This window comes from Uranotaenia lowii, chromosome 3, assembly GCF_029784155.1.
Source record: "Uranotaenia lowii strain MFRU-FL chromosome 3, ASM2978415v1, whole genome shotgun sequence".
NCBI classification, from domain to species: domain Eukaryota; kingdom Metazoa; phylum Arthropoda; class Insecta; order Diptera; family Culicidae; genus Uranotaenia; species Uranotaenia lowii.
The window spans coordinates 105518460-105537371 of NC_073693.1; the positions used below are offsets into that span (position 1 = coordinate 105518460).

The 18912-nt window shown below is 33.3% G+C and overlaps 1 protein-coding gene across 3 annotated transcripts in view; it reads left to right on the plus strand.

The window, feature by feature from the left end:
* LOC129756953 (troponin C) overlaps nucleotides 1-18912 on the plus strand; it is a 49762-nt gene that overhangs the window by 19326 nt on the left and 11524 nt on the right. For all 3 annotated transcript variants that reach the window (XM_055754030.1, XM_055754031.1, XM_055754029.1), the window contains exon 2: nucleotides 7016-7043. In XM_055754030.1, the coding sequence (XP_055610005.1) occupies nucleotides 7016-7043 (28 nt within the window). The remainder of the gene's footprint in view (nucleotides 1-7015; nucleotides 7044-18912) is intronic.

Genomic DNA, 18912 nt, shown 5'->3' on the forward strand with positions numbered 1-18912 from the left:
ATGATAAAAATTTCAACGGGTTTGTGATATAGCTCAGATGGCAAGTCAGTGACTTCTTGAGCCGATGTTCGTGAGTTCGAGCCCAAGAGTAAACATCGAACACAGTTGTACCGGATAAGTTTTTCAATAACGATCCGCCAACTGCAACGTTGATAAAGTCGCGAATGCCATAAAGATGGTTAAACGACTATTGTAATCGAAACAAAAAATAAATAAATAAATAAAAATTTCAAATCGGTTTCGGAATTTGGATAGGAATCTCATACAATTCTCAAAATCTGATTCATTTATCGATCCTGCCATCCAACTGTAAAAAGTATTTTTTTTTACTATAAAGTCTTTCAGCCTTTTGCTGGTTTGTCTCTGTGATTTTTTTTACTCCGTAGAGTTTACAATTTCCGTTTTCTTTGTTAAATTGTCTCATTTCACTATAAAGTGTGTTCATCTGACGTCGGAAGCTTACCAAATTTCCATTACCTAGATATAGGGTGGTGGATCTCTGGCTTTTAAGCCAGACACATTAACTATTATGTTAAACGACCACTCCAACTGCGAAAATTGGGTAATAAGACTCTCAGTTAGATGCTGTCAGAAAATTCTATCGATTTCTTGATCTGACGTTCTTAAAATTTCACAGTATTGTTCATCTCACTTCTCTGAAAATTGATTAAATCACCGATACTGGGTAAAAGATCTGTATGTTCAATTAGAATCGGCCGTTACCAAAAAAAATCCACATCCAGCAAATCTGAAACAAAATCAAGTTGCTACCGAAACAAAAAAAAAGTCGTCAATTGATTAAGAAAACTCCGCTTGACAGAACGTATCGCAATTCAAACGACCGATCGTTTGCTCCATTGTCATTCTTTGGATCCCAGAACATGGGAAAAGGGAGGGGGACTATCCATTTCTTCCCAGGTGTATCGATGTCAAATGGCTGTCGGTCTTTCAAACAAACTGACACCCCCGCATATGATCCCCGGTCGGAAAAAGGGGTCTGCTGGGGGTGGTGAAGTGAGCGAGCGGGTCAACTCATATCGCTTTCAGAGGCCAATTTTACTACATGCAAGAATCTACTGCTTGGTATGAGACCAAATGGGTGGAAACAGGGGAGGAAAATCTGTCATTTGCGCCTCCCAAATTGCCTCATAAACAAACGGTTCGGAATTTTTTCGCTTCCACGTAGTTTTATTCTTAGAACGGAGCAAAAAGTATGAACGAAAAATCGGTTCGAAAAATTTCTCACAACAATTAACCGTGATTGTGTTGTATAGTCGTTTTCTAGAGCGCGGCTTCCCAAAAGATGTTGTGTAGATTTTTGAGAAGAAAAAAAATCCGACCGAAAAGAACAATAATTTGGCTTACCCGGTTGAATCACGTTCGAGAAAATATTTCAACAGAAAAAAAAAACCTCAAAAGGGGTAAATGGCAAATTTGACATTGAGTCTGGGATTGTTCTAAAATAAACCACCATTCAACAAACTTACTAACAACCCCTTCGAGACACAGAGAGAGGGTTGTGCAATTGGCGATTTGTGTAGTACGAATCGCCATTCCATTCAAAATTCGCAACCAGTTATACACTACTGTTTGGGGATACTTTGGGGGTTTCCCAAAAATCTCCCTCTGAATGACAGACGTGGAGGAAATGGTTTTTGAGTTATTGCAGATCGGCCACATTTTCGCGCTCTTTTGTGCTATTCTGGGCGCGTGTAAATTGGCGGGCGATTTAGAAATGCTCATTTGGTTGCTAGGTCGGTTGGCGGTTTTGATGTTGGTGCCTATCTACTTCTGAATAATGTTAAGCACGTGTTATTCCACCGGATGTGCGTTTAGATGACATTGGGAAAAGTCTTTGTTTTTAAACATTTAAGCATAAAGATTGACATATTAAGATACATATTTAATGTTCTTAAACCCAAAGTTTTAAAATGTATCGTACATGAAATGGAGTTAAATGGGGAATTTTTCGTAACGTTTTAGTCCAATGGTTTTCAAAGTTTTCAAAGTAGTCCCTACTAAAGCCCCACAGTAAAAGTGCGGCAGACTGAATTTCTCACCGATTTGGCAGCACTGGAAAAGCTTCTGTTATCTTTCAACTCTGCCAATAACGTGAACATTCGCATGACTTCTTGTTGATGTGCAGCTGTGTCGTAGATTTTGAAGTTGATTTTCGTTTTGTGAATGTTATTTAATTTGTTCTATGTTGTGTCAAATGTTAAAATAAAAACGAATTGCTTCTTTCCGTTTTGCTCCAATGAATTTTCTCTGCAGTCTTGATTAATTTCAATTAAAAAATTGAAAGTCACAGTCACACATATTACAATTCTTCCCACGAATTTGAAATGGTTATGCTCGATTGGAACGACATTTGACAGTTCGATTGGAACTCCGCGGTGACAGTCTGCCGCGCTTTTATTTTAGGGCTTTGGTCCCTTCCGCCACCAGAGAGGCGTTTAGTTCTTCCAAGGGGGCGGTGAGCCTATTTTGGAATTTTGGGAAGCGTTGGAGTTCAAGATGTGATCAATGGGTCGATTCACGATGACGTAATTCCCTTTTGTAATGACAGTTCGCAGATCCTTTTAACAAAATTTTACGAACGAGAAATGGGGTGCTGTGAAATTTTTTGTGTGGCTTCACGGTCATGAAATTTAACTCAAAACTCAGATTGAGGATAGCAACAAACCAAGTCCCATTTTGTGAACTAAATTAAGCGCATTTTTCGGTTTGTTAAAAGTTATCTCTCCGGGAATGAAAAGAAAATTAAAAATTCTTAAAAATTTCGAATAGGAGGTTTGTTTATTTAAATGTTTCAACATGGGTTTAAAACCGTTTTTTCAACTTATTTTTTCTGGACCAACCGACTTTGCATTGAATATTCTGGGGGAGCGCTTCTACTTGAAACAAAAAATCCCATTGAAAGTCCTAATGTGGAAACTTTGAAAGAATTTGAATATGCCGAATCGAACGTCCTTTTTCAGTTTTTCAGCTTTTCAGTTATTTTGACCGGAAGCTGTAAAAAAGTTCACATACTTATACGGCGGAACTATTCAGGGAGAGAAAATCTTATATAAAAAAATTCTCAGGCAAACTTACTGAAAGAAAAGGCTGAACTTTTTTAATTTTTTTCAATATGATATTTTCGAGGAATAAAAATATTGTCGGATAGTTTAACTCTCAAATAAAAATCCATTTATTCCAATATTTCTGTTTTCAGCCGGGTAAACAAACAAATTGATTGATTTTTCATTATTTGATACGAAAAAACATCTAATTTCTTAACGACTCAATTCCATTTTAAGTTAAGCTGAGCTGAGAACTGTCATGTACCTTTCTTGATCTTTTCTTTTATCCCCTATTTCACTTAAATATTTTAAGTAACAACTACAAAATGGTTCGTTGGTGTAAAGATTAGTTAAAAGACTGATCTCATCTACTTGTTTCTCTTTCTTCTTGAAATTCAATACAACCATCTCTTTCTTTGTTTTACCATACACGCTCCTTTTTCAAATTCAATGATCCAAATATGTACCACAGGCACTGGGAAAATATCAATAAAACATTATCAAATTATGAATGTAACTGATTTTTAAATTGTTCGTAATATTATTCTCTACAAGAACTATAAAAACGTCTGAGTGAGAATTAAATGAGGACCCAAAGGTTTGCTTCATTTCCTAAGCGAGTATAATTGGAAAAAAGGAATCAAAACAGATGCTGCGAAGTGTCAAAAAAAAGTGAGGTCAGCCGGTATGTGAATCGATTCATGGAAAACTATCTAAACTAAGGTTGCCAGAATTTTTTCCGTGCGTATCCGGGACGGGTAAATCTAGGTTATTCTATCTAAAAGCCTTGGAAAATCTGCAATTTGATTTTATAATTTTCAACTCAAAATCCTGCTAATATCTAGGCAAAATTTTTAGAGACCCATAAATTACTCAACAACAATCAAGATAAAAAAACACTTTATTGAACATTCTCTTCGAATCACATCGGCAGAATTTAGATCATATTTTTTATTTCAGAAAACTATTCTTGATTTTTTAGATAAAACTTGCTTAGAAAATTTCATTTTTCGTTGCAAAAAAAGTATCTAAGATCAATCTGAGATTTTATCTGATTTTGCAAATCAAGTCAATAAATTTGGACAAATTCGTATTTCTTTTAATGAAATTTGGGCAACCGCCTTGTTCCAGACTTTTCCCAAATATTGTGACAAACGTACCCGGATAAAACCGGGCACTCTTGGTTTAAAAAAAAAAGAATGATTTTCTTTCTGTATGTTCCCTAAAGACTCAAAAACAACTGATGCGATCAAAGTGAAATTTGGTAAATAAGTGTTTTTGGGGTTGGAGATGGTTTCATAAATACATTCAGACCGCTCCGTATTAGAGGAAGGGGGCTCCCATACAAAGTTATTGAAAATATGACACAATTCAAATAATTTCCGGAAAATACTGAACCGATCAACGTGAAATTTTGTTTGTAGCCGTGTTCAAGACCGGGAATGAATTCTTAAATACTTTCAAACCGCTCAGACTAAAAGGAAGGTGAGAAGGCTCCCATACAAAATTAACACAAATTCGACACATTCCGAACATTTTTTTGGAAACTACTTACCCGATCAACGAGAAATTTGGTGTGTTCCGTTTTCAAGACCTTAATATAATACTTTCCTATAATACTTTCAACCCCCTTGAAATCGAAAAAGGGGAGGGAGGCTCCTATATAAAATACACAAAAATTTCACACCATTCGCACAATTTGCGGAAACCGCTGAATCGATGTAAAATTTGGTGTGTAGCCGTTTTCAAGACCGGAAATGGTTCCTATAATACTTTTAAAGCAGACGAAATTCGAAAAGGAAGGGGGGTGTACCCATAAAAAATTAATAAAAATTTGACTATATTTTAACAATCCCCGAAGGTTTTTCTGATAAAAATTGACAAACGTTTTGACTGAATGAAATGATTTTTTGCATTCACAAATAAGTTTTAAACAAATAAGATGATACATTGTTTTGAAAGATGCCCTTTGAAATCAGCCTTATAATTTAACTTTTCTTCAATTTATGCAGATCAACTTCGTGTGTAAGAGCATAAGTGTGGGATGTATGGGAAAAACCATATCGGTTCTATTTGTCGATTAGCCAAAAAACAGACCTATGTAAAATTTCATTTCAATCGAACAAGCTTTAAGGGTGAGACACCCTTAAAGCGTTCAAAGTTTCAGTTTTTTGGCCTTCAAAAACCATCTGGAGAGGTACCAAAGGAAACCAAAAAAATCAAAGTTTTAATTTTGATGTCAAAAGACTTAAAAATGCTTGAAATGTCGAGATCTAGTGCTTTTGAAAGAATTTGCCAGAAATCAATTTTCTGGGACTTAGCTGTAAAAGCTGTAAAACTTATTCAAAAAAGTCGAAGTCGAAATAAAAAGTTTTAAAAGCATTTCATTTTTTTTGTTTGATTTGGCAAGTAAAGTGAATAATTCTTATCGAAATTCGAGCTTTTCTCGATGAAATCCGGGCAACCGTGCCAGAACAGACTTTTTTTTTAATATTGTATTCAATATCCGGGCAATTTCCGATAAAACCATGCAATCTGGCAAGCTTACTCTATAATGAGGTTGCCTAGTGTTTATTAATGTGTTACAATTTAGAGCAGCTAAATATTATTGCACTTTTTTCATTTTCTTAAGTATTCCTACTTATATTATAAAAAAAAATCACACCCTTTACTGGTTGCAATATTTGAAATGTTTTTGACGAAAATATACTGATTTGTTTATAAGTTTCTTAATAATGTCATAAACTCATGTTTGTTTAATTTTGGATACAACTTTTTATTGATTTTTTTTTTAATTTTTTCACCGAAGTTTTGAAGAGTATGTCATCAAGCTCTATAAAAACAACTAACATATCATGCCAAATTGAAATGTCATGATTGGCAGAACCAAACCCAAATCCTCATCTCCTCACCCGGTTCTGCTTCGATCACAATTGTTAGTCATTCAAAGAGGAATTTCAACAACTCATCACCAAGAGCGAAACAAATCGCACCGAATGGGAAACCGATTCGAATCGGATAAAAACCGAGACAGGAAAAAACATGATGACTTCAATGATTTTGATAAAGTTATTCTTGGACAAATAGCCAGATCCCAGAAAGACCAGTTGCTTCCTTACCATCATCAAAACCGGGAAAAGCTCAGCTCCCTCTCACAAAATTTGATAGATACGTTCCTCCATGTATGAATTTATACATATAACACGGAAACGGAAGCAGATGATGAAGTGCGAGAACGTAACACCCAAAGCTGGTTACGTGATTCGACTATCGTGATGTGTTTTCATCAGTCACAGACAATCGAACGTTTTCTGCTGTAAAATTATATTTTATTTGGATTTTGTCGAAAAATTTCTAAATTTTTAAACATTTTCTGAAAGTGGAAATTAATTTGAAAAAAATTAAAATTGGATTATTTCAGTAGGGAATCTATGATTTCACATCCTTCCATTGAACAAATTCTCGAATGCAAAGGGTGTTACAATTCGAATATTTGAACGCCTTTTCCACCCTCGCTCGTTAAAGCGCTGCTGCTATAGGGTAGACAAAAGTGGGTCCCGTTCTGGGGTTTTCTTCCGGGTAATCGAGAGTGCTTTCAGGTCGGATGAATCAGATAAACTTTACTCCAAGCCACCCCCTTTTTGGAAAATCCATTTTTTATTGCATGAAGGATCATCTGTTGGGAAGCTTTCCTTCAGGAATCCAGAGGATTTGTCTTGTTTTCACTAGGTCTGGGTTCAATCTCCAATAAAAACAGGGAACCTTCACTCGAATGGAAATAATTCAATCAATTTTCGGAGGGCAGTCGCTCTCTTTCGTCGGCCTTGCTGGAAGATGTAGTAGTTTCCCCGCCATAGTGTTTTTGAATGATTCCGAAAAGTGATAGAGTAGTGAAGCTAAGCACCCAATATGCTAATATTGTTTCTTTTTCCTATTTTTCTCTTTCACAGGAGGATCTTCCCAAGGAGCAGGTTGAGCGTAAGTACCAAAACACAGGGTAATTGACGGATATTGATGATTAAAATCATTGAGTGTGATTAGCTCGTATAAGTATACCTATTGTGGCGTGAGTCTTTCTCTTAAGTTTCTGGTAGGAAAAAGCTTTTTTATTGAGCGAACACCTTCGGCAACAAGTGAAAAACTAATCATTATTTTTGAAGTCTTCATATCGCTTTGATTTTTGCAATAAATTTTTATGAGTTAAGTAGAGATGAGATATTCAATTGAATGAAATATGATTCATGAACATTAGTTGCTTCTAAATTTTTAACTAAATGTAACACTCTTTGAAAATAAAATTACCAATGTTGTAGTCAGGAAGGTCTTGAATAAGCAAGAATTTGTTTATCAAGTACCTGTATAAAATTATAGCTGTATTACTTGTACTTTTAAAGATGACAAGATGTATAAGTAAAATAGTTTGGCTTTCCTTTCTGTAAAGATTGAATTTTAACCGTTTAATGTTTGAGATTTAGAGTGCAGAACAAAGTTTTTGTAGCATTTGGAGCAAATGTTTTGCTAACCTTTCATTCCATGATTTTTCCTTAAAAAAAACAGTTAAATACAGGTGGAAATGAAAAATTAAGTATGATACACATGTTTTACATTTTCCCATACAATTATTGTTGCACATTTGATTCTTCATACGGAGGGTTTAATGTAGCCGATTTCCAAGAATTATCAAAGAAAATATTTTATTTTAAAATTTTTCATAGTCTTTTTTGATTTATTACGCAAAAGTGCAGAATCTTTATATTTTACGATACATTCACGATAGAGCGTGAACCTTTTTTCTGTAATAAACACTTTTTTTAAGGGTTTCAAAATTGATTGGCTGAATTAAGTTTCATATTAAGATAAGCAAGTCAGATTTCCCGTTTTTTTCCAGGTTGCCTGGATTTCATTGAAAAAGCCCGAGTTTTGCTCGAAGTTAACTAATTTATTCACCCAATTAAACAAAAATAACTAATTATATTTTAAATCTTTTTATTCAACGTCCATAACGAAATTTTCGACCAGGTATTATAAGTCGCGAATGCCGTAAAGATGGTAAAACAACTATAGTCGAAGCAAAAAAATAAAAAAGACCAGGGATTATTAAAATCATAATGAGGCTTTTTAAAAGCCGAAAATACGATTCAAAATCTGCTGATGAGTTTTTGTCTCTTTATTTTCGTTTAGTGATTCCTGGATTTTGACTTAATTTTTCGGATATTGCTCAGATTTTGGTAGAAAAATTTAAATCGAATGCCAGTATTTGGTCAGGTTTTTGGAACAAAAGACTCGGATTTTTCAGTCTCGGATACGTGCGTTAAAAATTCGGGAAACCCTATATTAAGATCGCTCAAACTCCATTTTTCGATTTTTCTAAAGATTCTATGACTCTCAAGAAGCAATTCAATATCTTCCCTCCTACACGGACCAAATCTTTGAAAATATACATTACTTTAGTGAAAATGCCTGGAAAATCGATTGGATATAGTTACAGACGCACGAGCTTACAAACGGAGATATAAAGCCTTTTAAAATTCTTATTCCTCTATATTTTGTAAACAATCCAGAAAAATACTAGAGTTAAACAATTTTGAACATAAATAAACCTCTCTTGTGTGATTTTTCCCGAAAAATCGAATGAAGACTATTTGAGCCACCACTCGCTTCGGAGAATAGAATTATAGCTGATTTTACTACCGATTCCCCTATTTGCTTCAATTAATATTGGAGAAAATTTTGAACCAAATGATACTTATCTTGTGTGATTTTTTTCTTAGACACCGAATGAAGGCTATTTCAGCCACTGCACTTTTTGCAAAATTCAGTTATGACTGTTTTCTTCTTAACTCCCCAACATTTTTTTTTTTCAAATATATTAGAAAAAGCACGTTCAGAATTGAAATTTTGAACAAAATAGAACGTATCTTAAGTGATTTTTTCCCCCAAGAAATCGAATGAAGGTTGTTTGCGGTGGCTCAAATAGCTTTCATAAGATTTCTCGAAAAAAAAAATCTCATAAGATAGGTCTCATTTGTTTCAACTTCGAATTAACTGTTTTCATAATTAATTGGAAATTAAAGGGGAATAGCGGAAAAATCAGTCAAATGTAGCTGTATTTTCTATGCATTTTTACATAATATGGTCTTGTTAAACCTTAGTCATTCATTACTTTTTAACTGACCTCTTTTCCATATTTGGAGATAACATCAGGGATAGTTCGTTTTGGGAACATACAGATCTGTAACAACTGAAATGTTAAGAGTGACTTATTTTTTTGTCGAAAATTTTGTGAAAACAATTACTTTGAGAAAGTCTATTAAAAATTCCATAGATTGAACATAATTTTGGATTTATGTAGAATAAATAAATATTTGAGCAAACAGAGCCATGAATCATTTACATTTAAATAAATAAAAAAAAAAAATCATATTTATTTGGTAGTTTTGTGGCAAAGCGTTATTAACCCTTCATTTCATGATTTTTTATTTTTTCTCGAAAAAATCTCAATAGTGCGCAATGATGAATACATGAAGGGAAAAATAATGAAAAAATATTATTTTCACATATTTCGGTTATTTAGCAAAAATATTAATTGTTGCAAATTTGCAACAACATGCAACGGTTACACCTTTTTTTCTTCACACTCGACAACTGGAAATAAATGCTTATTCCTAATTTCTTTTGCACTAATCATAGTTTTCGCACTGGATATTCGCATATCTAGATTTCTGGACACCGAGAAAGTTGAGAATTTAGCTGGGAGTAGTTATGTATGTTGGTTATCCACCATGGGTGCACGGATTCACCGCAGTTTCTACCTAAGTATGTGCTCACATGCATTATTGGACCGACCCCATGGCTTCGTATGAACTGTTATGGAGTGAAGTATTGTGTTGATGTAGGAATATTTTGGAAGAACGAGTCAATCAGGCTACTTAGAGGTATTCCGGCATCGGTGTATATACCTGGCCAGCTGGCAGCTGGTTAAACATTCATATAGAGTAAGGTGGGGTAAAAGTACGACCTTAGTGCTATCCTATTTTTAGAAAATTTTGCAGCTGTTTCTCCAAAAAACCAAGCACAGCATTTGATTCCTCAGACTTTTATCTCTCTTCTAAGACATTACGAAGATAATCGGTCGACGCATTTGATAGCAGAAGTGAAAATGCCTAACGGCTATCGAAACGTACTCTTACCCCACCTCTGGGGCAAAAGTTCGAACGATGTGGGGTAAGAGTACGACCATTCAAAATTCCACATTTCTGCATGAAGTCAAGAGGAAAATAATTTTATATCAATCTTTGCTTACAGCAATTACTTATGTGTTCGCTTCTGATACACATTCTATAAATGGGCGAACAGCCTACGCGAATTTGGAGCTTTCCACTAACTGCTTATGTATAATCAACAGGTTTATGAAATCCAGTTCTCATCGTATTTGAGCAATTTTTCGCGCGAGCAAGTATTTGTAGAAACAAAAATATGCGCTGATGTTCCCAGTGAATTTTAGAAAGAAGTTTAAACTTTCTGTTCAGATTTACCTCAGTCGACCCTGTATATCATTCGTACTTTTGCCCCATTTGCAGTTCGTACTTTTGCCCCTTCAAGGTTTCTTGTGATTCACAGTTCATTGTGCAAAACAGAGAAATATTTATTAAATTCTTTCTTCGGCATTTGCTAGTGGTTGAAAACAACTAAACAGATTCATCAAGGCTTTCATTGAAAGCCAGAATATTGATTGCTCAAACATGTTTGCCGTTATTTTAAAGATTACATCATTTGAGCAAAAAAGCTGCTTTACCTCATTTTTCGGAGTACTTTCAATTTTTCCAAATAAAAATTATGTCTGGATGAAGGCAGTCCAAATCCCTATCTATCCACGCCATAGTTTTGAATTTTACTGTTCTCGGTTTGTGAAAATCTCAAAACGTACTTTTACCCGACTCGTACTTTTACCCCACCTAACTCTAATCAGTTATAAGAGGAAACACATCTTACCTGTCGGCTTCTTATGGGATTCGAACCCAAAAGTTGTCTCGCCGATACCGGGAATCGAACCCAGCCTGGCACATCGGAACCAGACTCGCACCAGCTTATCCACTAGACTACAAAGACTCTCGAGAAATTAGCTTGGAGTAGTTATGCGATAATATACCACCTACTGAGGAAATTATTCCTTACGTTTGCTTGAAGGTGCTAAATGGAAAGCTTCTTCCCTATACAACTTTTCTGAACATAACCTTGAACAAATCAACACAAATCAATTTCGAAAACGTATTTAAATTGGTTCTGATAAGGATTCTAAATCTTAAACCATACCATAACTATATGCCAGTTTAATAAACAAACTTGATATTGAAGAGCAAAGTCTCAATTGAGTTTTGAAGGAATGATCCAATTACAAATTACATTAAACTTTTAAATATCATTTGTTGGCGAAATTAAAAGAACAATAAAGATTTCTTCGGAATGAGCATTAGAATTTGTAACATGATTTTAAAATTAGAATTCAAACTTGAAATCAGTTTAAGAATAAAAAAGAAATAAAAATAAAACTAAATTCAATAACAAAAAGTTTCAAATTAAAATCAACTTCCAGAACTTCCAGGAAAAGGTTGAATAGTATAAATAATGAGCATTTTTCGTAGATTGATTATAAGAAACGGCTCATACTTTAGTTAAAAAATAACGAGCATAGTAATTTTCAATCAAATCATTCATTCATCTCTAAGAAAAAAAAAAGCAAAATAATACTTCACACCTCGGTTATCGAATGTTGGCAGATAGTACTGAAATTTCAAGTGGAAAAATAAAAAAAAATGTATTCGTTGTTTGTTATTAGATTTTGAAACTCTCTGGATAAAGCCCCGTACTTGAATTTGAATCACGTTCCATAATATAGAATTTTTGAAAATTGGTGTATGCTTATTTTGCAAGTTATGAAGGCATCTGACAATTTTGTTGATTCAAAATATGTATTTGTTATACCAACGGGCCGTGGAAAAAAAAAACAAAATAATGTGTTTTACATACGCTGAATTACAAATCCTAAATAAGTTAATTATTCGGACCCGTCCTAGTTTAAAATTTGATAAATTTTGAACTTTTAATAATATTTTCCTAGTTTTGTTAACGGTTTGGAGCTAAACTTTTATTTTTTTCACCTCGGGGGCCCTCTTTATTCAGGGGGGGGGGGCAATTTTTCTCATCCCCCCCCCTCTTAATACGGCCTGAACATGATAATAAATCATTTATAACGAAAACATTGTCATCGGGAAACAAATACACTGTTTAACGATGCAAGTTTCGAAAACACACTATGGAACCCATATAACTAGCTAGGGTACTACCGTTGCATGGTGTTGCAAATTTGCAACAGTTATTGAAAACCCATTATATCAGAGAAAAAACGAAAAAAAAATCTCAAATTTTGTTTCTTAAGTAAATTACTTTAGTGGGAATACGAAAATATTTTTTTTGAGTCGAAAAAAAAAATCTCAATATGAATTACACTAGGCCAAAAATTTGAAAAATAAGGCTTTTTCCACATTCCATATTTTTCATATTCAAGTTGGTTTTTTTTTGTACCATCAAACACTAAAAGTAATTTTTTTTAATTGAACGTGAACTTGAAGTTAGAAATATTATTACCATCGAAAAAAAAATTGACTTTTTAGCTAAATGTGAAGTTTAGAAAAGTTTTAATTAATTGTTGCAAATTTGTAACTTTATGAAACGAAGGGTTAAACATTCTGAAAACTACATCTTTAATTTTTCACACGTAATTTCTCACTTCAAATTGTCTCCTGATATTTGTTTTATTAATTAAGAACATTCTATTATGTAAATATTTATACCAAAAGTCAGTCCACATTTGAACATTTTTCTCCTTTCTTTCGGTTTAAGGTTTTCTGGAAGCCTTAAAAACGATTTAAAATCTGTCGATGAGTTTTGAAGAAAATTGTTTTAATTAATTTTTTTTTCTTGGTATTTTCTAAATTTGCCTGGGTTTATGGTCTTCAATTCGCATTTTCAATAAGGTTTTTATAAAAAGTCGTTCGAATTTGTCCGGCCCGGATACTTTCTGAAAAAAATCTGGTAACCTTAACCTAATAGCTTTAAAGGTTTAAACTTTAAAGCATCATCATTGATTACAGTAGGCCCGTGAGAACGAGCTGTTCTTGGAGGGAATTTTCGAAATTCATATATAGCAAGAAGTAATATAAGCTAGAAGTAACATACAAGCCTCATAAAGCTCACAGCACAATAACAACTTTATATTTTTGTGTGTTCAATTTATCATTAAAGGTTAGTGATCAATAAAAAACAGATAAAAATTAAAAAAAAGAAATTCCAAGTTTTGTTGTAAACATTGAAAGCACATAGTAAGAACGAATTTAAAACACAGCCCATTACTTTGAAGGTGCTACTCCAAATCATTTTTTTAACTTTTCAAAGATTAATAAAAAATCATGTTCAATTGAGAAAAGAAGATTTAAAGTAAAAAAAATCAGTGAAACGTGCAATGGTTTTCGCATTCAAAGTTAGGATAAAGAAGATTATGTTTTCTGTACACAAATATTTGGATATGAAGGACAAAAACACTTATGTTATAAATATGCAAAAATCCAAGTAGTAGAACCATAAAATTTGGTGAATTTATTTCAACATAAATACCAAATATAGAGACGAAAATATAAAATAAGGAAAAAAAATTAAAAATTATCATTTAAAACTAAATTATTAGATTCAATTGATAACTTCAGGGAACAGCATTTTTGGTACATATTTTTAAATTATAAATTTGGAGTCCCGAATTTGCCATTTTTGTCGAATTTTGTCTATCATCTTTAGTTCTGTTGATATAGCGTTAAAAATTTTAAAATAAATCATATTAAGGTGAATTCAATTTGTAAAAATTCGTTTTCTACACAAAGCGGAAAAGTTAACAAGAAGGAAACTTCAATTGCTTTTTCGCAGAAGTCAAAATTTCTTGCAGTCTTCGGGAAATTTATTCATTTTTATAAAACCTTCATTGAAAAACTTTGTAATGTTTTACAGTTTGGTCAAAAAGTCCTAAAATTTCTCGATGTGTTTTTTTATTCTCAAAAGTAATTTTTATAGAACAAAACCTGATAGATAAAAAACTAACTGGATATTTGAATTCAGGGCACCAAAATTAGGCTCATTGATTGTTTGCTCTCGAAAAAATTTGAATTTTGTTGCCTTGTTTAATTTTTAAAACCATTTTGAATGAGTTGAAGTTGAGCGTTTAGAAGAACGAGAATCACTTAATAAAATAGGGATCGAAATTGGTTTTTTTAAAAATTTTCAATTCAGCACAAAATTTGCATAGACTTGAAAGTTTTTTTTAGCTATAAGGGAGAATGAGGATACTTGATCCCTGGGGGGGATACTTGATTCCTTAGCTATATTTCGAAAGTGGAATGACTCACAAGAATCAAACGTTCTAGAAAAAATGTGCTGAATGGAGCAAAACTACTATGCTATAAGCTCAATAAATTTCAACAAAATAATGTTTTGAGTTATTCAACTTTGTTTGATAAATTTCACAAAATGCGACTTGAAGATTTTTTTTTTCACCACTTTAAAATCTTTCTTACATAAAAAAAATAAAACAAAAAAAAAATATTTCAATACATTAATCGTTAGAGTGTAATATGAACTTTAAAATACCATATTTTCAAAACTATGGTAAACTCTCAACATTTTTCAGATAAAGTTGTCTTAAATGTTCAATATGGGTTTAATTAATCTCTAAAGTTCAAAAAGGTATTTTTTTTTCTTTTAAATAGATCGTGATGATAGCTGATTACACGAATACAATTATTCATCCAATAACTGATATTATACAATAATTGTCTGGCAAAACGGGCTAAGAAAGTTGATTTTCTCTTAAATTCTGAAAATAGCGCCTTAAAGTATGCAATAACACTAGGGTTGAGACATAGTTTTGGAATTTTCTTCTTCTGACATTTATAAGATTTGAAATGATAAAAAACATGAAAAAAATAGTCAATTGACGTTAGTTTTTGAAATTTTGTTTGATTTTTTCCAAGGACTAGGGCCCCTGGAATGAAGGATCAAGTTTCCTTTTACGTCAAAAATATCACAATTTTTTTAACTTCCAAGAAAACGCTTCTAGTTCATCTATCATATAAACTTGAAATAACACGCTGTCAGAAAATGTAATATACGGTGAGTTGCTTAGTTTTCCAGAAAAAAATATGATAAAAATAAGAATGGCAAGAGCAAGTTCACTGGTGTTGGGAAAAAGTGGTAAAAATTTTGTCACTTTTAACACATTTTGAAAATTTAGCCATGCAAAAACATTTTCAAGTCTGTGGCCTTCAAGTTTCGCAACAACACGTGTTGTAGTTTCGCAAACTGTGATGCAAAAATAGCAATATTTCTACCAAATATGGCTGAAATAGAAACAGTGCAGTAAAAAATACAACGCCCAAAGATCTTGGAAACATTTTTGCATGGTAAAATTTTCAAAATGTCAAAATTTCTACCACTTTTTTCCCAACACCAGTGAACTTGCTCTAATGGATATTATGTTTTAGATTTTCTGCTGACTCTGTTGACTATCGTAAGAAGTTATTACCTGTTCCATGGCTCCCTATTTTTTTAATGTTGAGCAAGTATGGTTTGATGAATGAAATTTGAAGTTGAAATGGTTGGTTTAAACTTCTGAACTTTTTGAGTAACATTTGATTAAAAAAAAACGTTCTAAAGGCAAGGTAGGGTTTTTAAGAGTCAAAATTTGAGTTTCAAAACAACAGTTTGGGTGAATTGCAATCAATAACTCACAATTCATAGTTTCAATATAGTGTCGTAAAATAAAATCTGTTATGTTTGAAGAGATTTAGTTCTGACAATTTTCTGACTTGTTAGCTAACACTTATGTTTGAATAACTTTTGGGAAGAAGTAATTTCTCAGTGCTAAGCAAATTTATTTCTTAAACTGAATTTTTTTATAACTTTCAAATTACACTTTAACAAGCAGCAATATTTTCCAGAAACAAACCAATTTTTTTCTATTTGAAACTAAATTTACAGTGTTTCAAAATTATAAAACTATTTTAAGAAATTCAAACATTATTACTGATAAACAAACATGTTTATATATAAATCCATAAAACTCTACTTACGACAGATGTCAAAAGTGCTTTCAACAGCAAATCTCTTTGTTTTTAGTTTCTGGGTTCACGCTTCCGCGATTCCGTTCCCAATTTTTCAGGGCTGCCTGACAATCGGGGCAACACTTTCATAACTTTTCCTGCCTGAAGTATGAAGAGCCCACCTGAACTTAGGCACAAGTGTGCCTTCCAATTGATACTTTAGTCGCAACTCAAAACGCCATCCATTGCATAACGCCAACATTATGTCAACTACTTGGCACCCGAATTTGCCCCGTTCCAAGCTTGAATCATCTCTTTGATTTCTTCAATTCATCATTGTTTTTTCTTTTTTGATGGGTAATCGGCAGTTCGATCGAAATGGTAAAAATGGGTGAAGAGTTGACCTCCATTCCATCAAAATTTCATCCAGCTAGCAGTGCTTGAAGCTTTTAAGAGGGTTATGCTTCAATTTTGATCAACGAGTTTAAGTTGAAGAAGGAGAAGCCGGAATCGGGTGAAGATAATGGGATGTAATGATTGTATAAAGTTGATAGTTATTTGCAGTAATTTTGTTCGAAAAAAAATTCATCCCAAAGTATCGAGCAAAAAGTTTTTGTGTTAAATTTACTTAAAACTGGTTCATTATTTAGTATGTGGACCGAAGAAATAAAGTTGGTTTTTGTAAATTCTTTATTTGAATCGGCTCATACCTTTAGGCTTCAAGGAGCCAAAAGAATCAAAGTTATTAAGAATAAAAAAACCCAGTTGGTCAAGCAAGCTTCACTTGATCAAGCTAATCAGCTGTCATTTGACTGGTTCAACTGTCTAACAACACATGTAGCTTTTCATATTGGTCTAACCGGACTCCGGTTTACGATCTTGATTCCAGTTGATCTGCAATTGCGTTTTGCGTTGTAGATTTAAGCTATTAAAAATGGATTGAATCAGCGAAAAAAAGTTGGTACTGGCTTTGGATTTTTTTTTCTCGTGTGCTTACCAAACCAATTCTAAATGCTTAGTATTTGTCGGTGTGGAAACATACCAGCCCATTAACTTGCACCATTCAATGATAAGTTAATGAATTTTTTATTGATGCTGTCGTCAGGTGTTAAGTAGCTGCAAACAGATGTTTTTCGCAAGTTGCTTGGGGTTGAGCCAATTTGAGCTATAAAATCTTGCCTGGAGGAAAGTTTGAATCTTTTTTCATTAAAATTGATTAGCAGTAATAAAGCTGGGAATTAAAAATCTTATCCCAGTTTTCTATAAAAAAAAAGTTTAAATTCTGATTCAGATTTCAATTAAATGTTTCAAATTAACAGTAAATTTTCATTTGTTTCCGAGTTTTTCCAACCAAAAGCTAATGTGGAAAATTTCCCGTTTAGTCAAGACCCGAACCATGAAGGTGTGGAAACAATTTCCCACTTTTGGCAAACCGTTGAAAATCTGCTTTCTCTCAATGACAAGAAACCAAAACAACCTCTTAACTGACTGATTTTCAACACCTCACGGATGACTTAATCTCGTTCGTCGGCTTTCTCGAATCGTTCGTGGGTGAGAGTTTTAAAGATTAGCTTCCTCCCCAAAAATAAAAGAAACAACACGAAGCAAACAGCTATAATCAGCGCAGCGTTGGCAGTTTTGAAGGGGCCCAAACCAAAACAAAAACGGTCGGTTATTTTCGATCCCGAGATGCATCCAAAAATAAACTTAGTAAATCTAACTGGTTTAGCGGTTGCATTTTCTAAACACAACAACGGCTGCATTGATAGCTCGCTCACTGAGAAATTTTAGACAGGGAGAGCACAACCTTAAGCGATCTCACACTCGGGACATTTTTCGAAATCAGCTGAAGGAGAAATATCTGGGATTACCTACTCAAAAAAAAACATCTTTCTAGTCAAATTATGAGAGCATGGGTGAGAAAATTTTCGTCAGCGGGAAAAAAATACGACAAAAATAGATTAAGGGAAAGGTGCAACTCAAATTAATACTAGGAAAACTAGAAAAACCAAGAATGTTGGCCGAGTGGGAGGGCAAATGACTGTAGGTGGTAAAATATGTGACGGTGTAAATTTAGCTTCTCGATAGTTTTTGATGAGGTATCTAAGGTAGCTACAAATCTTGGAGATCGAGAAGAGAAAAAACCGTTTGGGAGATGTTGAAGTTGACAGCAAGTTTCTTTCTACGTTTATTCAAACGTAAATAGAAGAGATCTTGTATGGTGACGTTTTAGATCAAGTTCACGTGTTACACGTCATAGTTTGTAAGTCTGTTGGTCATGCTATGATTTAAATTGGAAACATTGCGCAAATTCTTCGGCATTGAAATTCCTGTACACTCCTTAGAAGCATGATTGCAATTACTAGATTTGAACATGATCATTTGATTAATTTTTATTCAAATTTGAGCACAGCCTTGTCATTTTTTAAAGCACGCAAAAAGTATGTTGATCCACTAGACCGTGACTATGTTTGTTCGATCATCAGAAAAAATCGATCTCAAAAATCGATTCAGATGACCAATCCGATTCCGAATGTTCGATTCTTCTAAAAAATTTAAGCTTAAAAATCGTTCTTTTTCAATTTTAGTTGTTGGGTTTAGTAACAAAAAAAAAAAAACCAAAAAAAACAGGACACAAAATTTTAATTTCGATCGAAATTTTTAGATAAAAAAAATCCATGAGAGCCAATTTAATTCTGAGTACC